This window comes from Aureobasidium melanogenum, assembly GCF_000721775.1.
Source record: "Aureobasidium melanogenum CBS 110374 unplaced genomic scaffold scaffold_18, whole genome shotgun sequence".
Lineage (NCBI taxonomy): Eukaryota > Fungi > Ascomycota > Dothideomycetes > Dothideales > Saccotheciaceae > Aureobasidium > Aureobasidium melanogenum.
The window spans coordinates 388,289-408,054 of record NW_024470070.1 but is presented as its reverse complement, the minus strand read 5'-3'; the positions used below and the strand labels follow the sequence as shown (position 1 = coordinate 408,054).

Sequence of the window (19,766 nt, the reverse complement as noted above, 5' to 3'; positions counted from 1 at the left end):
AAGGGAGCATATGCTCAGCATATACAGACCGATTCCTAGCTGCAAATGTGTTCAATATGTGGTAGAAACAGGGTCTGAACAGTGTTTAAACAGGCTGAAAACAGGCCATGAAGTTGGATGAAGATGACCATTTGATTGGTCAAGGATAGGATTGTCGTATAGAACGTCCAGATCCTGCGCGATACCGACAGAAGCCAATTGATGCGTTCGATAACAGCTCCCCCATACCATCGGATCATGACCGCCGGCAGCCGATGAAAAGCACAGAAAAAAAATCCCAGGGCGTGGACGATAACAAAAGGCGTAAGGCGTATACATCTAAGGCGTGCATTGTTAGATAAGAGATCGTATGAAGCAGACAGAACCTGGGCTGCATCTCGGATGCCGGCTTCAGTACCAAGTACCATTGACTCATTAGCAATTGATTCACGACGCTCCTGTATCGGCGGCGAGGGCGTTGTCTATACAAATACCTTCTAGAACCCCACAGTCTTCTTTGAACATCCCTTTTTATCATCACGAAATACCACTTCAATTGAGACTCAATAACTATACACAATTGTTCTACAAATTCAAGGGAACTACAATTGAAACTCATCGCTGCCAGTGGTCAAGAACACAACATCTGTCAAAGGCTTCATCTCACACATCACCAATAATGAGCGCACAAGACATCACACCCCCTGCCTCCGGCACTGCCACGCCTACCGCTAAGTCGTTGACCAAGGCCGGCATTGAACACAACCTTGCCTCCAATGCACAAACTGCACAGCTCGATGCCTCAAAGTTGAAGATTACTCTTACCAGTGCGCCGAGAGATCCTCCTGTCCCTGGCAGCGAGGAGCTCAAGAGAATGCGTACCTGCACCGACCACATGATCACCGCACGCTGGACTCTAGAGGATGGCTGGGAGGCCCCCGAACTCAAGGCTTATGGTCCATTGAGCATCATGCCTACTGCCTCTGTTCTTCACTACGCCACTGAATGTTTCGAGGGTTTGAAGCTTTACCATGGCGAGGACGGCAAGTTGCGTTTGTTCCGTGTCCGTCGCAACTGCGAGCGTCTGCGTAGAAGTGCTGCTCGTATCTCACTTCCAGACTTCCCTGCTGAGCAATTGGAGATCTTGATCAAGAAACTTTGCGCCACTGATGGCCCCAAGTGGCTGCCCAACAAGGGCGGTTTCCTTTACTTGCGTCCCACTTTCATCGGCACAGATCCTGGTCTCGGCGTTCAGGTGCCTAAGGAGGCTCTTCTCTACGTTATCATCGCCGTTTTCCCCGACTGGTCAGACCCTCGCAACTTGCCCGCAGCATCCGCCGTCAACCCAAATCTCAGCGAGGCTGTCACCAAGGCTCAAGGTCTCAAGCTTCTTGCAAGCAAGGAAGACTCCATCCGTGCATGGCCCGGCGGTTTCGGATACGCCAAGCTCGGCGCCAACTATGGTCCTTCGCTCGTAGGACAAGGCGAGGCTCGCGCTCGTGGCTACGATCAGATCCTGTGGCTGTTCGGCAGCAACGCCAGCGTCACTGAGGCTGGTGCCAGTAACTTCTTCGTTGTCTGGAAGACCAAGGAAGGCCAGCAGCAGCTGATCACCGCACCACTTGAGGACAACCTGATTCTCGAAGGTGTCACTCGCGCCAGTGTGCTCGATATCGCCAAGGAGCGTCTCTCCACTCAGAACGCCTCCAAGTACAACGCCGAAAGCCTCGAGGTCATCGAGCGCAAGTTCACCATGCAGGAGATCTTGGAGGCTCATCAGGAGGGTCGTCTTGTCGAGGCTTTCGCCGCCGGCACTGCATTCTTCGTTGCTCCCGTCGGTCTCATTGGCTGGAAGGAGCACGAGCTTGAGATCCCATTGGTCGAAGGCAAGACTGGTGTCTACGCCAGACTCGTCCGTGGCTGGCTCTCGGACATCATGTACGGCAAGGAGCAGCACGAGTGGGGCGTCATCGTCGACGAGGCGTAGTCTGCCCACGACGAAATCGATGCAGTGTCACTTCTCGGATCTAAACTGCTCGAGTTTGCTCTGGGCGTGCCCATCGTCATTGCTATCGAGCTTCGATTTGGCGTTTATCAGTCTTTCATGGCGTTGTTGCGGTTGGACAATGTTGACCCAGTACAGGCTGGTACTATGACTTACCCTCTGATATTTATGTGTTCAGTTCTTATCGGCAGTTTGCTGGCCAACCATGAGCCTAAAGATGTTCTTGCTATTCAGGGTCTTGTCATCATCTTCACAAGCCTATGGAGATGAATGGACGCAGGTTGATTCGTTTAAGTCGACACAGGACGAAAAGGCATTCTATCAGTGCTTCTAGTCAAGGAGGAGAATATTGGCTTTGATCAAAAGTATTATTGAAAAAGGCTCGTTCGCTATACTAAGCAGTCACCCACTTAATCTATGCATAATTGTCCATAGGCTGAGTCCATGCCTCCTCAATCATACTCTCTTCGAGCAGTTCATCTTCTATGCGTCCCAATTCCATCTTCTCTAGCTCTCTGGCGAAGAAGTCTTGCTCTTCAGTAAGTAGCTTCTTGTCCACACCCATCTTGTCAGGGTAGTTGCGTACATTCCACCAGTGAGTAAGACTACGCAGCGATTGCTCGAGAGGCAGAGCTTCCTCCACAGTTCCGTCTACGTCTCCGGGACCAGCGCCGCCCATGCCACCGCCACCGCCGGATAGCCAATCGTCGCGCAGCTCCGAAGGTACGCTGAGCCAGACGGCTGTAATGATCTTCATATTGCTCTGGCGCCATTTGCGACCACAGTATGGCACTTGGGTCTTGAAGAGCTTAAGTGTGTAGTATCTCATCATGTCCACAGGTACCCGCAGCGACTTCTTCAGCACATTGGACGACTTGTAAGACACCAAGAGCAGAGAGCGATGTGCCTTGCGGCGGGTGATCTTTTGAAGTACGCGCAAATAGTTGATGTAGGTGAAAGTGTTTCGGTAGGAATAGTTTTGAATGGGCGCTGGAGGAGGGGCTTGAGTCGGGTAGCCCAGTTCATCGACTTCGGGTGGGTGAGTGGTATAGTCTGGTGGTACTGAGCTGGCCGAAACCTCTGAAATTGCTTCCGACTCTCTGCGGAATTTGATAGGTGGAGGTATCGCCTCATCTTCGGATTCTACTGCTTCATCAATCGTCACGAAGTCAGGCAGAGCTGGGTTCCTGGAGTTGGCGCGGCAGAAGTTGAAGAAGCTTTACTGAGTCAGTTTTCAGTACACACGAGCAGTCACAAATCCACTCACTCAAGTTCTGGTCTGTCCAGCATAAAATGACAGGCGCGACCGATATCTTGCCATTGCCATATCCGTAGCACTGCGATGATGTATCCAGAGTCCAAGAGTAATTGGTTCAAATATTCGAATCGAAGGATGTCTATGGAGCAGTTAGCGCCAAATGTCGTCACAGGAAACGACTGTACTTACGCGACAACTTGAACCATTTGAGCAATAGTAGCAAGATGGATGACACGGCTTTGCCGGTGATCTCTGTAGAGCGTGAAGCATCGACTTGTTCCGCAGATATCGATATGCCATCGGGAACATGACCGTTCTCAAAAGCTTGAGCTTGTGGATTGGCAGTAGTATCTGCATAGACTCTCGCCATGCCTTTGAGCAGCACAAAGACTACAGACTGCATCTGTGGTAACACATCTCGATAGAATTGTGCGACCGCCTCCAAAATCCTGTCGTTTTCCGACAATGGCTCTTGATCTTTGGACTTCTGTGCTTCCTTTGCATCATCTTCATGCTCAGATGAGGAAAAGCCATTCTCTCGAGACTCGTAGAGATCGAACTTTTCTACATCAGAGTCATCGTTGGCATCTGTCCAACCCCTTTCGAATCTCATGTAGTCAATTCTGGTGTCCCAAAGCTGTTTCATGGCTCTAGTGGCCCTCATACGTTTGGAGAACAAATCAGCGGCCTCGAGGATAGAAGCTGGAACGTCACTTCCTTTCCATTTTCGGCCTGCTAAAGCGTCCTGCAACTCGGTAGAGCCCTTGCCACCTAGATCGTTGCTCGCTTCGTCCAAGGGTGGGTAGAGGAATGGGAACATCTGGTTGGTCTGATAGTTTTGCTTCTTTCCACCTTTGCCCCCCGGGCCAGCTGGAGAAGGTGGAGGTGACGGTGCCGGAGTGGCAATGTGCACTGCTTGATGCAACATTGAGGCGCCGTGGACACCTGTGCCAGTCGATGCAGTGTTATCGTTGCTATCGATCTTTGTTTGTCTGTGACGAAGCGGAGGCAAGATGGTGTTATTCTCAGGCTCGAACGCAAACAATGGCGGAGGCGGTTGATACGCAGGGTATTTCGAAGTGATTTCTTGTCTGAAGAGATGGTAGTCAAGTGGGGAGGCTGTGATGAGGGGATGACCGCGTGCATCTTTCTCGCCGACATTCTCTTGAAACGAGGATTTGACCTCGTCGGCTTTCTCAATACCACCGAAAGAAATGAGAATGGTCTTCCACAGTAACAAGAAAATCTAGAAGCAAATCAGCATATGGACATCGGTCTGAGATCTTTGAAGGTCTACCTTCGTCTGAGGGACAGGAGCAAAATCGTCCCATCTCATTTGAGCAATTATGTTCGCACAAGTGACCAACAAATCCGATTTGATTGAAGCTTTCGATTGGGTTAGCTCCGATGCAATACGGCCTGTGACTATCACTTACCAAGCTCTCTGTGCAACACTTGAGCATCGAGCGTGCCCTCAGCTACACGACTCAACTCGACGAACAAGTAAATGAGAGTCAAAGCACACCATACATCGATACTCTCATCACCCTCAGCATACTTTGAGTTGGATGTGTCTTCGTTCTGAGCAGAAGCAGTAAGGTCCCTTTCGCAAACAGACTTCATGAGAGAATAGACAAGTGGCACGGCGCCTTGCTGGGCCAGCATGCAAAGAGTGTTGATCATTATTTGGATCTGAAATGTTGCACCGGCATAGTTTGGTAAGCCTGCTGTGACCTGTGGTTGATTGGAACCAAGAACAGCAAAGAAAGGATTCGGAGTTTCTCTACCAGCAGTCTCTTCCCATGTGCCCAGAGAGATGTATGTCAAGACCTGAAGAGCTGTATTCTGTTGGTGAGGAGAACCCAGCTGCAGGTCATGAAGCAAGTTGGCAACAAAGTTCATGCCCAGTTGCGGCGAGGCAGTCCAGTCGGGAACAGGATCTTGAGCAGTGTGTGCCTTCCATGCATGGTCGAAGGCAGCATTGATCTGTCGTAGCTTGGACCTCTCTTTCTCGCTGTATGTGAACCATTCTTCGATCTCGACGGGGAAGGATTGCGAGTCGCGATATTCAAAGTCGTAGACAGTGGACAGCGGGACAGGCTGTTGAGGTTGATTTTGTAGGACGGGGAAGCCAGCACGAAGATTCTTGAGCTGGGCAAGTGTCAGAGAATCAGGAGGATCCTGGCTCGGGTCGACGTCAGGCGCGGCGGGCGGAGGCTGTTTGGGCGGCGGTGCTGACGAGTCGCGTTTCAACAGCGGTCGCTTAGACGCGTCGTTGGAGGTTGGCTGGTCTGCAGGTGGATTGACAGGGCCATTGTCGAGGTGCAGCTTCTCGGCGGAGTCTTTTGCTGGTGTGACGATGCTGTCGCTCTCTTCCTCAGGAGCCTTGACCTGCGGGTTTTCGACCTCGTCCATGGTGCTTGCTGATTAAGTTATAGCCTGCCTTCTTTGTCGTGTCGGTCATGAAGTCGTAGCCATGGTCTCGAGCAGTCTCTGACGATCGGGGCCACTTTATTGCTGGCGACCGGGCGTGTTTGTTGTCTTGGTTGTCCATCTTTCACATGCATCACGTCCAACTGTGGCTGCAACTGTGGCGGTGCGCTTGCTCCAGCCTCCATCGCTCTTGCCCACACTTGGAAGTTGAAACGAAACACCCGACGCTCCTTCCTCCTCGATCGCTCCACAGCCCACCGAGTAGAGAGAACCGCGGTCTGACGCGATGCTCATGTCACCAATTTCCTTCGATACATCTCATCTGCCGCAACATGCCATTCAACCGATTTCGCAACATCCTTGACATTGCCTTGACCTGCAGATGTCGGCTAGAGCCTCGACCCCGTTGTTCCGCAGAACTACCTCCCTCGTCTAATGAACATGAAACAGAGACCCGCCGCCTGTGCAAACTCCTCTGCATTAGACCCATGTGCCCACAAATGCGTACCTGACATCGTGCTTGTTCATGTCATCTTCGACGACTATAAAATGTCCTGCTAGGTCTGTTGCTGAAGCCTTTCCTTTCTCATCCCACTTCATTCTTTCCACCTTCAAGTCATTCTCTAGACACCTTCATTCCAAGACAGCCGGTTCTGTCTCCTCATTCTCTTCAACATGCTTTTCTCCATCTCTACCCTCGCCGCTGTCTCGGCCTTTGCTTCTGCTGCTCTTGGTGCCGCTCTGCCTGTCTCTGCAAACCCAAACACTGTCGCTAAGCGTGCTCTGTCCGGTCAGGCTACCTTTTACGGTGGCAACACTTCGGGCGGCCAGTGCTCGTTCACCCAGTACACTCTCCCATCTGGAGTCTACGGAACTGCTCTTTCCTCCTCCAACTGGGACAATGCCGCCAACTGCGGTGCTTGCGTCTCGGTCAAAGGACCCAACGGCAAGAGCATCACCGCAATGATCACTGATCAGTGCCCTGGATGCGGTACCAACCACCTCGACCTTTACGAGGATGCCTTCCCCAACTTGGCTCCCAAGTCTGCTGGTGTCATTGATGTGACCTGGGACTATGTTGCCTGCCCCATTACCTCTCCTCTTTCGATTCACATGAAGACTGGTGTCTCTCAATACTGGTTCTCGGCCCAAGTCGTCAATGCCAAGCGCCGCACTACCAAGCTCGAGGTCAGCACTGACTCTGGCAAGACCTGGAAGGCTGCTGCCAGAACTACCTACAACTTCTTTGAGATCTCCAGCGGAGCTGGTGCTTCCTCGGCCTGGATCAGAGTCACTAGCGAGACTGGCTCGACTGTCACTGTCAAGAATGTTTCTCAGACTGGTGATGTCAGAGCCACTGCTACTGCCAACTACGCCTAGACGTATTTCAGAACGACCAAATTTCGTCGATTGTCCGGCAAATGATTCATTTGATATACCACGAATAGTAGTATAGTAGCAATCTAGACGATTTAGTCATCAACGGGAATCAAAGCACGATTCTGATTATCGATGCACGTTTGAATAAACAAATGATCTGCCTCATATGGTTCTCCGGGCCGCCTGAAAAGATGATGATCAATGCTTCTGATTCTTGTGCTAGTACATCGTACCTATATTGACATCAAAACGTAAGCAATGTCTGCATACCAAGCCATCAAGTCTTATGATCGGTTCGATGGGTTCCGAGAGATTACAATATATAAAATCATCTATTGAGATATTCGAGGGGCTTGGACAGTGAAAGACGGCCTTGTTCTCGTGTAAACCAGAATGGGCAGGACTTTTTCCTTACACCATGTTCATAACTTTATTTTATTTGCAAAGATATATACTTTGGCATTCAGCGCGATCGCCCACAGGACATACCAGTCGGATGGCTGGTTTGTAGGACGTGGCCTTTCACGTCGGAAGACCGCGGCTTTCCGCGGCGTTCGGGAAACTTGTCCGGTAAACTGGCTATCACCTTCCACATCCAACAACGACTCAATTGCTATAAGATAGGCAACAACACATCGTTTCTGATGGAGTTTCTAGAGCATTGGGTCAGATTTTCTATCTTCACTACTGCATATACATAACACTCTGTTTTGTCGCACAAAGCTGTTCCCTCTCTGTACTGCATCAAACAACATGCTCACCCTGACACCAAAGACCATCCAAGGCAGATGTTTGAGCGAGGGCCATGCATCTGGACCTTTACTATACAGTCAAACGCCTCTCAGTTTCTGGGGTGGTGTTGATCCTGCTACTGGCATCGTCATCGATCAACATCATCCTCTAGCTGGAAGCTCGCTAGGCGGAAAGATTCTTGCAACCCCTAGTGGACGGGGATCATGCTCGGGAAGCGGTGTTCTCTTGGAATTGTTACTCAATGGCAATGCTCCGGCTGGCTTTGAACGTGAGGAATTGATCTTGACGTTGGGAACCATCATCGCTGCCGAGTTCTTTGAGAAATCCGTTCCGATTGTACAGGTCGAGGCAGATGAATTCACAGGGCTTGCAGGTCATGCTCTTGTGCAGATTACCGATGGAATTGTAGAGGTCAACCCATCAAGCCTATCGAACGAGAAAACAACCAAGGAGAAGTCACCACTACCAACCATCAACTTGACAGAGCTCGACCGTGCCATGCTCAGGGGAGAGCACGGTAAAGCTGTGCAAGTTGCTGCTAGAGTTGTCTCAAGAGTAGCAGAGATTCAAGCCGCTACAGAACTCATAGACATAACTCAAGCACACATCGATGGCTGCATATACACAGGACCAGCAACACTGCTCTTTGCTCAGCGTCTCTGCGACTGGGGCGCCAAAGTACGGATACCAGCCACACTAAACTCCATCTCTATTGATCGACAAAGATGGCGGGATCAAGGTATCGATGCAGCATTGGGCGACCCTTCAGGTCTGCTGGCCGATGCCTATGTTGCGCTGGGAGCCAAGCCAACATACACTTGTGCTCCATACCTCTTGGACACGGCACCGAAGGAAGGAGAGCAGATCATGTGGGCCGAATCTAATGCTGTTGTATTTTCTAACAGTGTGCTTGGTTCTAGATCTATCAAGTGTCCTGACTTCCTGGATATCTGTGTCGCATTGACTGGCAGAGCGCCAAACTGCGGTGCTCACATCACCTCCCAGCGAAGACCGCAAGTGGTGATTGACATTGCGCCTGGTATCGATGGAGATGACAGCCTCTTCCCAGTCCTCGGCTACCTGGTAGGAGAGATCGCAGCGAATCGTATTCCCCTCGTTACTGGTCTCGAACATATAAATGTGAGCAGAGACGACCTTAAAGCATTTGGAGCAGCATTTGCAACAACCTCAAGTGCCCCAATGTTCCACATCGCAAACATAACTCCAGAAGCCATCAACCAATCTCTTGAGCAGTGGATGGCTACCACACCAGTTGTCAAGACCACAAAGAATGACCTTGCAAGTGTGTGGTCGAGACTAGACAAAGCGACAGAAACAAAGATTGACCTTATATCGCTCGGCAACCCGCATTTCTCGTACGAGGAAATGGCCATGCTGTGTCAGCTTTGCGAGAGAAGGACTAAAAGTCCTGATGTTGCAGTCATTGTCACTTGCGGGCGTGACATCTACGCACGAGCGTGTAAAGATGGACTCATGCCTAAGCTTGAAGAATTCGGTGTGCAGCCAGTCACAGACACTTGTTGGTGTATGATTGGAGAGCCTCTTATTCATCCCTCGGTGCGCACCATTATGACCAACTCGGCCAAGTTTGCTCACTATGGAGCTGGATTGACAAAGAGAGATATGCGATTTGCTAGTCTCGCTGGTTGCGTAGAGGCAGCGTGCAATGGTGAAAGTCGCAAAGTCATGCCTAGATGGCTCTCTTGAAAACTTGCGGTCATCTAGAAATTCAAGATTAGACCGGGTCGCTCAGAACGATTCCTTGAGATTTTTGATGCTGCAGTCGCCGGGTTTAGATCCCACAAGTCGAGATTGCCTGAATATAGATGACGGTCTTGATACGATCATTTGAACAGATCAGCGCCAGCGTTCGAGTGAAGACCTACTCCCCACGATGAAGAGTTTTTAACTCTCCAGCCTTCGCCAGATTTGCCAACCCAGCCTCCGACAGCTACAACAAGAGCACTTGCGTCTTCTCTAGGTACGCGAATATGTACGTCGTTGTTGTGCAGCTTGAGAATGTCAATGGGTATAGCGGTGCCGTGCAAGCCTAAGAATTGTGAGAGAGCAGCCCGAAGGTGGAGATGAGCGGTCAAGGCGTCCAGTTGGTAGTTTGGCGAGTTTGTGATGAGAGAAAGCTGAAGGTATGCCCAAGGCGGGTTGCGAATAGTGAATTGTGTGACATTTGATGACGGCTTCTCGGACCTCTTGCGTTTGGCTGCTGGCAAAGATGCAGCATCGACCATTTCGACGTTGTTCGAGACGTCTGGCTCCTTTTCATTCGACATGTTGGCTATGTGGCATGTGTCGATCAGAAGTCAAAAGATGGATTGTGGATTTGCATGTGAAAGACGCAACAATTCACGCCAAGACATTTGACCGGTTGCATCACTGCCTTGAACTCTTCCACACTTTCGTCAACCACTGTCAATACATTCTGAATGTCCAAACCACCAATATGACGACGCCCTCGTCGCAAGCATTAGCCAAGCGCAATGCCGATACCCAACTCATGCCACCGCCGCCGCCGACAAAGCGCATCAAACGCCCTTCGCAAGTCGTTGATGAAGATGTCTACACCGATGCCCTGTCGCACATCATAGCCCGCGACTACTTTCCAGGCCTGCTGGAGACTCAAGCCCAGCAGGAGTACTTGGAGGCTCTGGATTCGAACAACAACGACTGGATCCGAGATGCCGGCCGTAAACTGCACCAAGCCATGACTCCTGGTCCTCGAGGGAGGAGAGGCACTTCTCTTGCCCCTTCAGCAACTCCGCGTGGATGGCAGGGCGCCACTCCTATGAGGACTCCCTCGGTCGCTCCCTCAGTCGCTTCCAGTAGCGCTGAAGCCTCAAAAGCGCCCGTAGACACTTCCCTCTCACTAGGCGCATTCCAAGCCAAATACACATCCGAGGACAACGAGTCCTTCAACTCGCTCCTTGATCGTCAGAACCAGAAACGGGCTGAAAAGTATGCTTTCTTCTACAACGGCAACAAACTACCCTCAAAACAACAACTCGCCCAGCAAAAGCTTTTGTCGAACGCACCCTCACAATCAACAGCCCTCGTAGCTCGCCCTTCACAGAACCTCGATGATCGCTCTGCTTCTTTTGACTCCTTCCCTAGCCGCCAAGGTCCGCGGAACACTTTGATGTTTGCGCCTGATGGAATAGAAGATACGCATGAGACACGATTTGACCGTGCTCAAGCTGCCTCGGTCGCTCCTCCCAAATCTGTCTCCTACGCGGCCACGCGTCTGCCCGTAGCCCTCTCCGACGAACCGTCTGTACCGCCTTCGCCTTCAATGTCTGCGATTGATGCTGCAATTGCTGGCCGACCACGCCCCTCGTCGACAGATGCAGGATATTCAGGCGCCGAAACTCCTCGAGTCAAGGGTTACGCTTTCGTCGACGCTGAACCACTACCTCATGAGATCGATCCTCCGAAAGGGATTCCTGTTTCAGACGCTGAAGCTGATGCGGAAGAACGTGCATCTGCCATGGCCCTACTTCCCGCAGCTGATCCCGAGGCTGCCAACAATCCCTTCAAGTTACAAGCTCAAAGCAAAAGAGAGGAAATACATGATCGACTTGTCGAAAAGTCAAATGCGCAAAGAAGAAAGCCTACAGCTGGAAGCAGGTTAAGTGCCTTGAAAGGGCAAGATGGGCGTACGCCAACACCCAGATTTACTAGCAGTCCAGCAATTGGTCGCCAAACACCCGGGGCGAACATGACACCAGCTGCACGTCTACTGGCTTCAAGAATAGGAGGTCGAACGCCTGGAGGGGCTGACACACTCTTTGGACAACAGTCTGGCGATAAGTCCAGTCGAGTTTGGACACCGACTCCGCGAGTCAAGAAGCCAACGAAATGAATTTAACGAACTTACGAATCACGAACAAACCATAGAGACTTCCGACTTGTAAAGACATAAAATGTATAGAAGTGCCAATTGTAGCCTGATAAGACGAATTGAGTTTGCCGGCATCCTTTCCCGACGGCAAAGTCTGGTGGATCGTATGCCCGGCTCCGTTCCCCTCTGCTCTTCACGACTCACGAATACATAACGCTTTCTCCTTTGATCATCACGAGACCCTGTCAGTACGTAAAAATAATGTGAAAATGAAGTCCTTGCAGGGTTGCAATGCTCCAGATCCCGAGATGGTCGGTTGAGCCTGCCTGAGCGGGCAAGGTCTGAGGGGTCGGATCTGATAAGCGTACGCCTATCATTGCGGTCGCGGCGAAGAATGAGTCGACAGATACTTATCGTGGGCCAGGGTGGAGAGTGGTACAATATTTGCAGGGACCTCTGTTCCTTCTTTCCTTCCTCCACATCATATCTGTGCTGCTGCTTCCTCCGTGTCTCTTGTGTGCATCGTCGTCGACAACCTGCTCAAAACCCACCCCACTTCAACTCCGCAGCTTCCCCCACAATTGACACGCCCTGGTAAACATTGATTTTGACGAGCCGATTGGAACTTGTCTTGTTGGTCACCTATCCAAGTCACAATGGCTTCTCTCCTTCGTAGCACAAGCCGGCTGGCGGGTTTCTCAGTCCGTCGTACTGCCATTCGTCCCACACTCCAAGTCACAAGCCGCGCCCTAGCTACTCAGACAGTATGTTCGCTTTCCAGAAACTAAGTCTCTACGCAGAGCCGTCACTAATCTGTCATGCTCCAGGATCGCAAGCAGGCTACAGCGGCAGCGGCCACCGCTTCAGTACCAGATGCATTCGATCAGCCCTTCTTCCCCGACGAGCCTCAAGGCCCTATGGTCCGAACAGCCATTCCTGGACCCAAGAGCAAGGCAGCTATCAAGCAATTGGACAAGGTCTTCGACACTTGCAGTTTGAACATGATGGGCAACTACCAAGACAGTTTTGGCAACTACATCGCTGATCTCGACGGCAACGTCTTGCTTGATGTCTATGCCCAGATTGCTTCCATTCCTGTTGGCTACTCCAACCCTTCGTTGTTGCTAGCTGCTACTTCAAAGGAGATGGCATCCGCAATCATTAACAGACCTGCCTTGGGCAACTTCCCTCAACACGATTGGGCCGATATCCTCGAGACTGGTATTCTTCGTGTTGCTCCCAAGGGTTGCAATCAAGTCTTTACTGGCCAGTCGGGTAGTGACGCCAACGAGCTGGCTTTTAAGGCTGCTTTCATGTGGAAGAGAGGACAGGAGCGTGGTGGTCCTGATGTCGACTTCACCGAGGAAGAAATGACCTCGTCTATGAACAACCAAGCCCCTGGCGCTCCTCAGCTCAGCATCATGTCCTTCAAGTCTGGTTTCCACGGCCGCATGTTTGGCTCTCTCTCAACCACCCGCAGTAAACCCATCCACAAACTCGATATCCCTGCTTTCGACTGGCCTCAGGCACCGTTCCCCATGCTCAAGTATCCCCTTGAGCAGTATGCCGAGGAGAATGCTCAAGAAGAGGCTCGTTGTTTGGAGGAGACAGAGCGTCTGATCAAGACCTGGCACTTGCCTCCCGCTGCCATCATCATCGAGCCTGTACAATCCGAAGGTGGTGACAACCACGCCTCGCCAGCCTTCTTCCGTGGGCTTCGCGAAATCACTCGTAGAAACAACGTCCTGATGATTGTCGACGAAGTTCAGACTGGTGTTGGTGCAACTGGCAAGTTCTGGGCCCATGACCACTGGAACCTCGAGGACCCTCCGGACATGGTGACTTTCAGCAAGAAGGCACAGACCGCTGGTTACTACTTCGGTAACGATGCTCTGAGACCCAACAAGCCATACCGCCAATTCAACACCTGGATGGGCGACCCAGCTCGTGCCATCCTCTTCCGCGCTATCATCAACGAGATTGAGCGTCTCAATCTGGTTCAGAACACTGCCGAGACTGGAGACTACCTTTATGCTGGCCTCGAAAGCTTGGCACAGAAGTACCCTGAGGAGATTCAGAATCTGCGTGGAAAGGGTCAGGGCACATTCATTGCCTGGGATTCACCACGTCGTGAAGACTTCCTGGCCAAGGCAAAGGGTGTTGGTACGTATCTTCGACCTTAATCCTCTAACAATAAGTTTGCTAACTTGAATCCCAGGTATCAACATCGGTGGCAGTGGTGCCCAGGCCATCAGATTGAGACCTATGCTGATCTTCCAGAAGAAGCACGCAGACATCTTGCTTGAGGGCATTGAGAAGGTCTTCCAATCATAAAGATTGAACAGATTGTGCAGAATAAAAGTGGTGCGGTAGGAAGTCTGGTGTTTTTAGCGAGCACGCCAATATTGTTGCTTATAATCCAATGATTTACGAACAAAACTTCATTTGCGGCTCTCGTCTACTTTCTCCATGTGCTCAAAACTTATAACACTACAATCTAGCCGTTTACTCAAGCTCTCTACTGCAGAGATGCAGAATATTTCCTAGAAACAGGTGTCGTCCATGGAAACCACGTCCCATCACAGTCTTTTCATGGTCGCATTGCAGGCTCGAAAAGTATCGTGTATGTCTACAGCAACAATATGAGGATCTCTTTCACATGGAGAGGACGTGATTTGACAAATTTGCCATTAGAACATCTTGTGCTATGCTCTAAGCAAAATTTGCGATGTTATACCTTCCTGTTTCCATCTCATATCTTTTAAGCCGCCTGATTGCTTGCAAACCGTGTACATCCCACCTCTCTATTCGTGATCCTCATGAATCTTCTCGTTGCTGGCCCTGTAGCATTGCCACATAGCCCCATCGGCTCTGATTGTCTCTTTGATTGATTTATGAGCCACGGTAGGTAGTGTAACTCCAAGGACCCAAAAGCAGCGGAACATGATAGTGTTTCTCATCCTTGCTCGTACAGAACTTAAGCTCCACCTCCGGCCAGAACGTCTTTCCCTTGCCGTAGAACTCCTCGGTCGCAAAGACCAAACTCCAATTCATTTGCTCGTCGCTCTTGAGATCGGATTTTAGAGTGTTGACTAGGTGGTCGAGCTCGGAGGTGGTGACGGTGCCGCCTTCTTGAACGGATTGCCAGGCTGTTACGCGGCCATCGGAGTTTGTGGTTGCGGTGAAGGTGGTGGGAGAAGAGAGGTTGGAGCGTTTGGGCGAGAGGAGGGAGAGAGTGACGCGCATGTCGGGTGCTGGACGACCTGAGACGGTCTCGAGGACGTGGCATGTGATGAATGGACGAGGTGGAGCTGCCATGATTGTGACTGCGTTGTGTTCTGGCGCAGTGTGATGCGATTGAGCAAGGGAGCTTTGCTTTGTCGGATTGATGCTGTTGATCAAAATAGAGCAGAAGGACCTACAAGTGATAAGAAGTGTTTTGTCGTGGGAATGTTTATCTTTTGCTGAATCACTCTCTTTGCGTGTTGTACTGTGAGCTTTCGCGGAGCTGCCCGCCTTTGAATCGGTCATGTCCGCCATCCACCACGCAAGACAGAACAGTCAATCGTGGGCATATTCAACTATGTTTCCAGTCGGGATCTTGCTGGAGATCATAGGAGTCATGGAAACACCCCTCGTCATACTTGAGGAGACTTCTTTTTGGACGTCTTTAGGAAGCTGGGCGGCCTTTCTGGTCGCCAGATCATGTGGATACAGAACGAAAGCACAGACGCTTTTGCCTACTCATCTTGAGGCTCTGTAACGAGTCTTAGTTGCGGCTCTGCTCGAGGACGGGGCTTTGATCTAACTTCATGTCACAGCGGCTGTAGGGGAGAAAGTAGGATGATGGTATGAATTATAGTCATTTCATGTCTCATGGCTAATATTACAATCGACGGAGCTGCTCTTGCATGCTCTACATCCCTGCGTTATGCTTTTCTGATTTTTTCAGATGATATCATCCCTCAATCATAGCTTGTCCCTCTCAAAGGGCGCGAAGCCATGCTGGGTCTCTCGTGCCATGCTTCAAGCGACAATGCACTTAGTTGCGGATGTTGGAGCGGATTGAGTCATCACCGCCGTTGTCCTGGGCATTCAAACGAGCCTTGTCTTCGGGACCTGAAGGAGCAGAGTTAGCATGTTTCGTGGGTAACGTCTTTGATGGTAAATACCTCCGACACCCTCGAATGCGCCAGCCTTGAAGGGCTTGCCAGTGGATGGATCGATGTCGTTACCCTCGCTCAGAGGGATTCTTTGGTTGTTGGAGGCACCAGTGCTTCCAACGTTGACTTCGGCACCAGGGAACTTGTTGGTAACGCTCTCATCAACACCAGACTCAAGGGCTATTGAGACAGTATTAGCATGCTGTCGCAATCGGCTGAATAGCTTGAAGTGGACCGGAGATCTAGTCGCAGGCTTCAAACTTCGAAGACTTACCGCTGTCGCTGGTGGCTTGGCCCTGCTTAGCACCGTAGGAGTTGAGATCTCTCTCGGCCTGCTGGGCGAGCTTGAGGGGGTCCTGGTTTTGGTACTCGGCAGACATTTTGCTGTTGTGTGTGGTTGGAGTTTGATTTGTAGGTATTTGGTGAGTAGATTGAAGAAGATTGAATATGATGAAGAAAGAAAAAGTGCAACTTACACGACCTGAAGAAGTATTTCTACTGCTGCAATCGATCGAGCCGATTGAATGACGATATGGAGGGGTCGCATATACATGACGTCTACTGTGCCAAGAGGTCTGTCAAAGGACCCTCACATGAAGTCACTCGAGACCTGCACCCTGAAAAACACTGTCAAAGTGGAGCTGACATCAATAGAATATTCTGATGAGGTCCTGACATACCGTCACTGACCCATAGCGTCGAGTCTTCGAGAATCTGATCGTGACAAGAAGAGACGAACAGCAACTGAAGTTCAGGATACCGACTCATGATCTTGCCTTGAGTGAATAAGCCCAGGGGATTGCGAGAGATCCTTCTCTGTCATGATACGAGCATCAAGGAACAATCGCTGCATAACATCAGGAACGCTGGCTTCGTTTTCGGTCCTACTTTGCAAAAAACCCATCAAGGTATAGCCTGATGCAACAACCCATTTCGGGCTGATATTCAACGACCATTCTCTCCTTGAATATCAACTCCACGTCAGCAGCCTTTCTCCTCCTCCTCCCTCCTCCCTCCCCCCCTCCCCTCTTCATCTTCCTTTCCTTTCCTTTCCTTTCCTTCCCTTAAACCCCAAAGGGGAAAGGAAAAGAGTAGAATAAAATAAAATAAAGTAAAAGAAAAATCTTCCAGAAACGAGAAGCAGCGAGCAATCAAGCTGCCGGAATGCACGAATCCTCCACAATCAGAGGTGTATCCACAGAGAGCCATGCATAAGCCCTTAGAGAAGAGCATTGGGACCTCCGCCTCTCCGTTGCCAGACACTGTCGATTCCCATGTCGAACTTGCTAATAATCACATTGTCAGAACGAGTTACGACCAACCAACAGAAGAATTACAAAGCTTACCCGTCGTCAGCCCAAATGACCTTGGGCTCCGGAGCGCCGCCTGGCGAATTGATGAACTTGATGTTCTTCGTCTTGAGACAAGTCAGCACCACGATCAACGACATATACACACAGGATATAAAACTTACGATACCCAGGGTCAGATGTATCGAGGGTCCGTCGACAACATCATATACCTCTAGCGGCTCGTTCTTCACCAGGTGCTCGATGTTCTCTACGACCACCGGAGCTTGTCTCAACGCTGGACGAGCAGCCTTGTGAGCTCCTGTGTCAGCAACATCTCCCACAGCGAACATGTTCGGGAATCTAATGTCGCTGATCTGCAGCGTCCTCTGCACGCGCACAAAGCCAGCATCATCGATTGACTCTGGTGACAGGGCTCTAATAAGCTCTGATTGGGGCGTTTGACCTGTAGCGATGACCTGCATTCGATCAGATCAGTGAATTAAAACCTTGAAAAGAGCTTGAACATACAGCAAAGTCGGTAGAGATGGCTGAGCCATCTTGCAACTCGACATCGAACGTCGACCCATCAGTCGGGTACCCCTTCGCAGGCAACTTGACCCTAGAACCGAGCTTAAGCTTGACACCCAGCTCCTTGCATCTTTCCTTGATGATACCATCAAGCTGGGGATGGAACTTGTTCATCAGTTGCGATCTGGAGTGTACAAGCGTGACAGATTTCTCAGGATACACCTCTTTGATGTCAGTCGCCATCTGCACTCCCACTGCGCCTCCACCAATGATGGTGATATTGGAGCTTGTTTCGACTTTCCTCGCATGCTCGCGCAGGTAGGTGACTCCGTCGGCCTTGTCAGACGAAGGTAATGTCGACGGCGGCGTTAATTTCGTTCCCGTAGCAATGACCTGCATATCCTGGTCAGCAAGTCATTCGACGAACCAACATCCTGATGCCCTTTACCAGATACGCATAAGGAATTTTGTCTAGCCCTTGGCCATTCAACTCGACCTTACGATCTAGCCAAATCTCCCCTTTGTCGATCTTCGTCACGCCTGCTCGAACAACAACACCACTCCCAGCAGGACAATTGGCGAATGTGCCTGGCGTGAAAGGGATGAATGCCTTATGCGTATCCACTTTGTTCGTCATCGCGAATCGTGGAAACGCAAACAAATGCTGGAAGTGCGAGTTCTTCTCAATCAACAAGACCTGGAAGCGTCCCGAGAACTTCGTGGCCAGTTGTTGTGCTGTATTTACACCTGGGAATAGATGTCAGTGTTTGGCTAGATCAGAGAAGAGTGATCATAGGATAGCATACCAACATAACTACCGCCAATGACTGCAATGTTCGGTAAGATCGACATGATTTCTCCCTTGCACTGCAAAAATCAATGACTCGGATCAATGCAGAGACCCTTGAAGATCGAGCAGATTGCCAGGTCTTTATACTCCTGCTCCCTCAGTCTATACGAGCTCGACTGACTTTCGAGTACTCGCCGGCAGACCACATCGGATCTGATAAGGGCAGGCTAACGGCATCCGCGCGGTTTGAGCACTCCGATTGGTCTGTCAAACCCGAGGGCTCGGCCGAAGACCTTGCCGAGAAGGCGGGGACGAATACTTTCGCTGCCGTGAACGTCGACCGACGAACGGCAAGCACGACAGGCAAGCATGTGACCTACTTCAGGTGCGTGGCTGGCGTTCAAGTATCGGTGGTTGCTGCCTTGACATTCAAGATAGCTCCTTCTTCTTGAATGCCTCACGGTCTTTCCCCCGTGCCTCATCATCTTTGTAATGCACCGCTGCAAGCTTGACAATCTTCGAAAACACTTTCTTGCTCTCGCTGCAGAAGATTTGTGCGCCTGTGGCCTCATCGTACTCGTGCCGTAGCGGATGTCTTTCTGTCTGATCCAAGCTCGGGACCGATCTGTGCAAAAGTTAGCATCATGATTGAAGAATCATTGCAAGGGTCAGACTCACGGCACCCATAGGCTTGAACCCGAAAGGAGTCTTCCCGACAAAGTACTCGAGATTGGCGATCTTCTGAGAAGCTGAGACGCTCTTTGGATCCGGAGTCTCTCTCCATGGAGCATTGCAAGAGTCCCAGCCAGAAAGGTCGTCACACCTTTGGGTAAAGGAGGCATACAGTCGCCATCTTCCTCAGCTTCTTAGCCCGCGGCCTTCCCGCATCCTCAATATCGTCCAGGAGACTTCGGATTGGCTCATCTTCCGGCTTGTCGTATCGTGGTAGACTTGTTGCTCAAGTTCAGATCCAGGATAAGATGCCTAGCGCCCAGCGCTACAATTCCCCAAAGGAATAAAAAGTTTCAACAAGGCAGAACCACTACGGGCCCCACCAATAAGTTTTCGATTAGGCAGAACCGCCACGGGCTCCACCACAGCAAGTTGTCCACACGAAAGTGTAGGACGAACTTGAAAAGCGCACAGCGCAATTGCCCCATGAGAGGCCATTTCTTCTTCAATTAAGCAGGACCACCACGGGCCCCACCAGATGTGTTTCAACAAGGCAGAACCACTACGGATCCCACCACTGCAAGCTGTCCACGCAAAGCGCAGAGCGAGCTTGAAAAGTGCATAGCACTGTCACCCCAA

At 50.8% G+C, this 19,766-nt stretch overlaps 10 protein-coding genes across 10 annotated transcripts; 5 read left to right on the top strand and 5 right to left on the bottom strand.

Annotated features, from left to right (window-relative positions):
• Positions 1 to 658: 658 nt before the first annotated feature.
• Positions 659 to 1,966, top strand: M437DRAFT_53667 (branched-chain amino acid aminotransferase II; the record flags this gene model as incomplete). The annotated part of the gene is made up of 1 exon (XM_041022565.1): positions 659 to 1,966. The coding sequence occupies one exon, from the start codon at positions 659 to 661 to the stop codon at positions 1,964 to 1,966; it is 1,308 nt and encodes a 435-aa protein (XP_040877820.1).
• Positions 1,967 to 2,399: 433 nt separating this feature from the next.
• M437DRAFT_53657 (uncharacterized protein) lies at positions 2,400 to 5,657 on the bottom strand (the record flags this gene model as incomplete). The annotated part of the gene is made up of 5 exons (XM_041022562.1): positions 2,400 to 3,201; positions 3,252 to 3,381; positions 3,432 to 4,488; positions 4,540 to 4,628; positions 4,679 to 5,657. 5 exons carry the CDS (start codon positions 5,655 to 5,657, stop codon positions 2,400 to 2,402), a joined length of 3,057 nt encoding a protein of 1,018 aa, XP_040877819.1.
• A 693-nt stretch (positions 5,658 to 6,350) lies between these two features.
• Positions 6,351 to 7,055, top strand: M437DRAFT_67959 (barwin-like endoglucanase; the record flags this gene model as incomplete). Its single annotated transcript, XM_041025025.1, has 1 exon — positions 6,351 to 7,055. The coding sequence occupies one exon, from the start codon at positions 6,351 to 6,353 to the stop codon at positions 7,053 to 7,055; it is 705 nt and encodes a 234-aa protein (XP_040877818.1).
• A 753-nt stretch (positions 7,056 to 7,808) lies between these two features.
• On the top strand, positions 7,809 to 9,536 carry M437DRAFT_53463 (uncharacterized protein; the record flags this gene model as incomplete). Its single annotated transcript, XM_041022529.1, has 1 exon — positions 7,809 to 9,536. The coding sequence occupies one exon, from the start codon at positions 7,809 to 7,811 to the stop codon at positions 9,534 to 9,536; it is 1,728 nt and encodes a 575-aa protein (XP_040877817.1).
• Positions 9,537 to 9,673: 137 nt separating this feature from the next.
• On the bottom strand, positions 9,674 to 10,117 carry M437DRAFT_53874 (uncharacterized protein; the record flags this gene model as incomplete). Its single annotated transcript, XM_041022598.1, has 1 exon — positions 9,674 to 10,117. One exon carries the CDS (start codon positions 10,115 to 10,117, stop codon positions 9,674 to 9,676), a length of 444 nt encoding a protein of 147 aa, XP_040877816.1.
• A 170-nt stretch (positions 10,118 to 10,287) lies between these two features.
• On the top strand, positions 10,288 to 11,703 carry M437DRAFT_53724 (uncharacterized protein; the record flags this gene model as incomplete). The annotated part of the gene is made up of 1 exon (XM_041022578.1): positions 10,288 to 11,703. The coding sequence occupies one exon, from the start codon at positions 10,288 to 10,290 to the stop codon at positions 11,701 to 11,703; it is 1,416 nt and encodes a 471-aa protein (XP_040877815.1).
• Positions 11,704 to 12,500: 797 nt separating this feature from the next.
• M437DRAFT_53503 (4-aminobutyrate aminotransferas-like protein) lies at positions 12,501 to 14,016 on the top strand (the record flags this gene model as incomplete). Its single annotated transcript, XM_041022536.1, has 2 exons — positions 12,501 to 13,845; positions 13,901 to 14,016. The coding sequence occupies 2 exons, from the start codon at positions 12,501 to 12,503 to the stop codon at positions 14,014 to 14,016; spliced, it is 1,461 nt and encodes a 486-aa protein (XP_040877814.1).
• Positions 14,017 to 14,574: 558 nt separating this feature from the next.
• Positions 14,575 to 15,000, bottom strand: M437DRAFT_53855 (Hydroxyisourate hydrolase; the record flags this gene model as incomplete). The annotated part of the gene is made up of 1 exon (XM_041022595.1): positions 14,575 to 15,000. One exon carries the CDS (start codon positions 14,998 to 15,000, stop codon positions 14,575 to 14,577), a length of 426 nt encoding a protein of 141 aa, XP_040877813.1.
• Positions 15,001 to 15,724: 724 nt separating this feature from the next.
• On the bottom strand, positions 15,725 to 16,225 carry M437DRAFT_86499 (uncharacterized protein; the record flags this gene model as incomplete). Its single annotated transcript, XM_041028474.1, has 3 exons — positions 15,725 to 15,801; positions 15,855 to 16,025; positions 16,120 to 16,225. The coding sequence occupies 3 exons, from the start codon at positions 16,223 to 16,225 to the stop codon at positions 15,725 to 15,727; spliced, it is 354 nt and encodes a 117-aa protein (XP_040877812.1).
• Positions 16,226 to 17,064: 839 nt separating this feature from the next.
• On the bottom strand, positions 17,065 to 18,517 carry M437DRAFT_53802 (FAD/NAD(P)-binding domain-containing protein; the record flags this gene model as incomplete). Its single annotated transcript, XM_041022590.1, has 6 exons — positions 17,065 to 17,131; positions 17,192 to 17,262; positions 17,320 to 17,613; positions 17,666 to 18,058; positions 18,114 to 18,412; positions 18,472 to 18,517. The coding sequence occupies 6 exons, from the start codon at positions 18,515 to 18,517 to the stop codon at positions 17,065 to 17,067; spliced, it is 1,170 nt and encodes a 389-aa protein (XP_040877811.1).
• Positions 18,518 to 19,766: the final 1,249 nt, after the last annotated feature.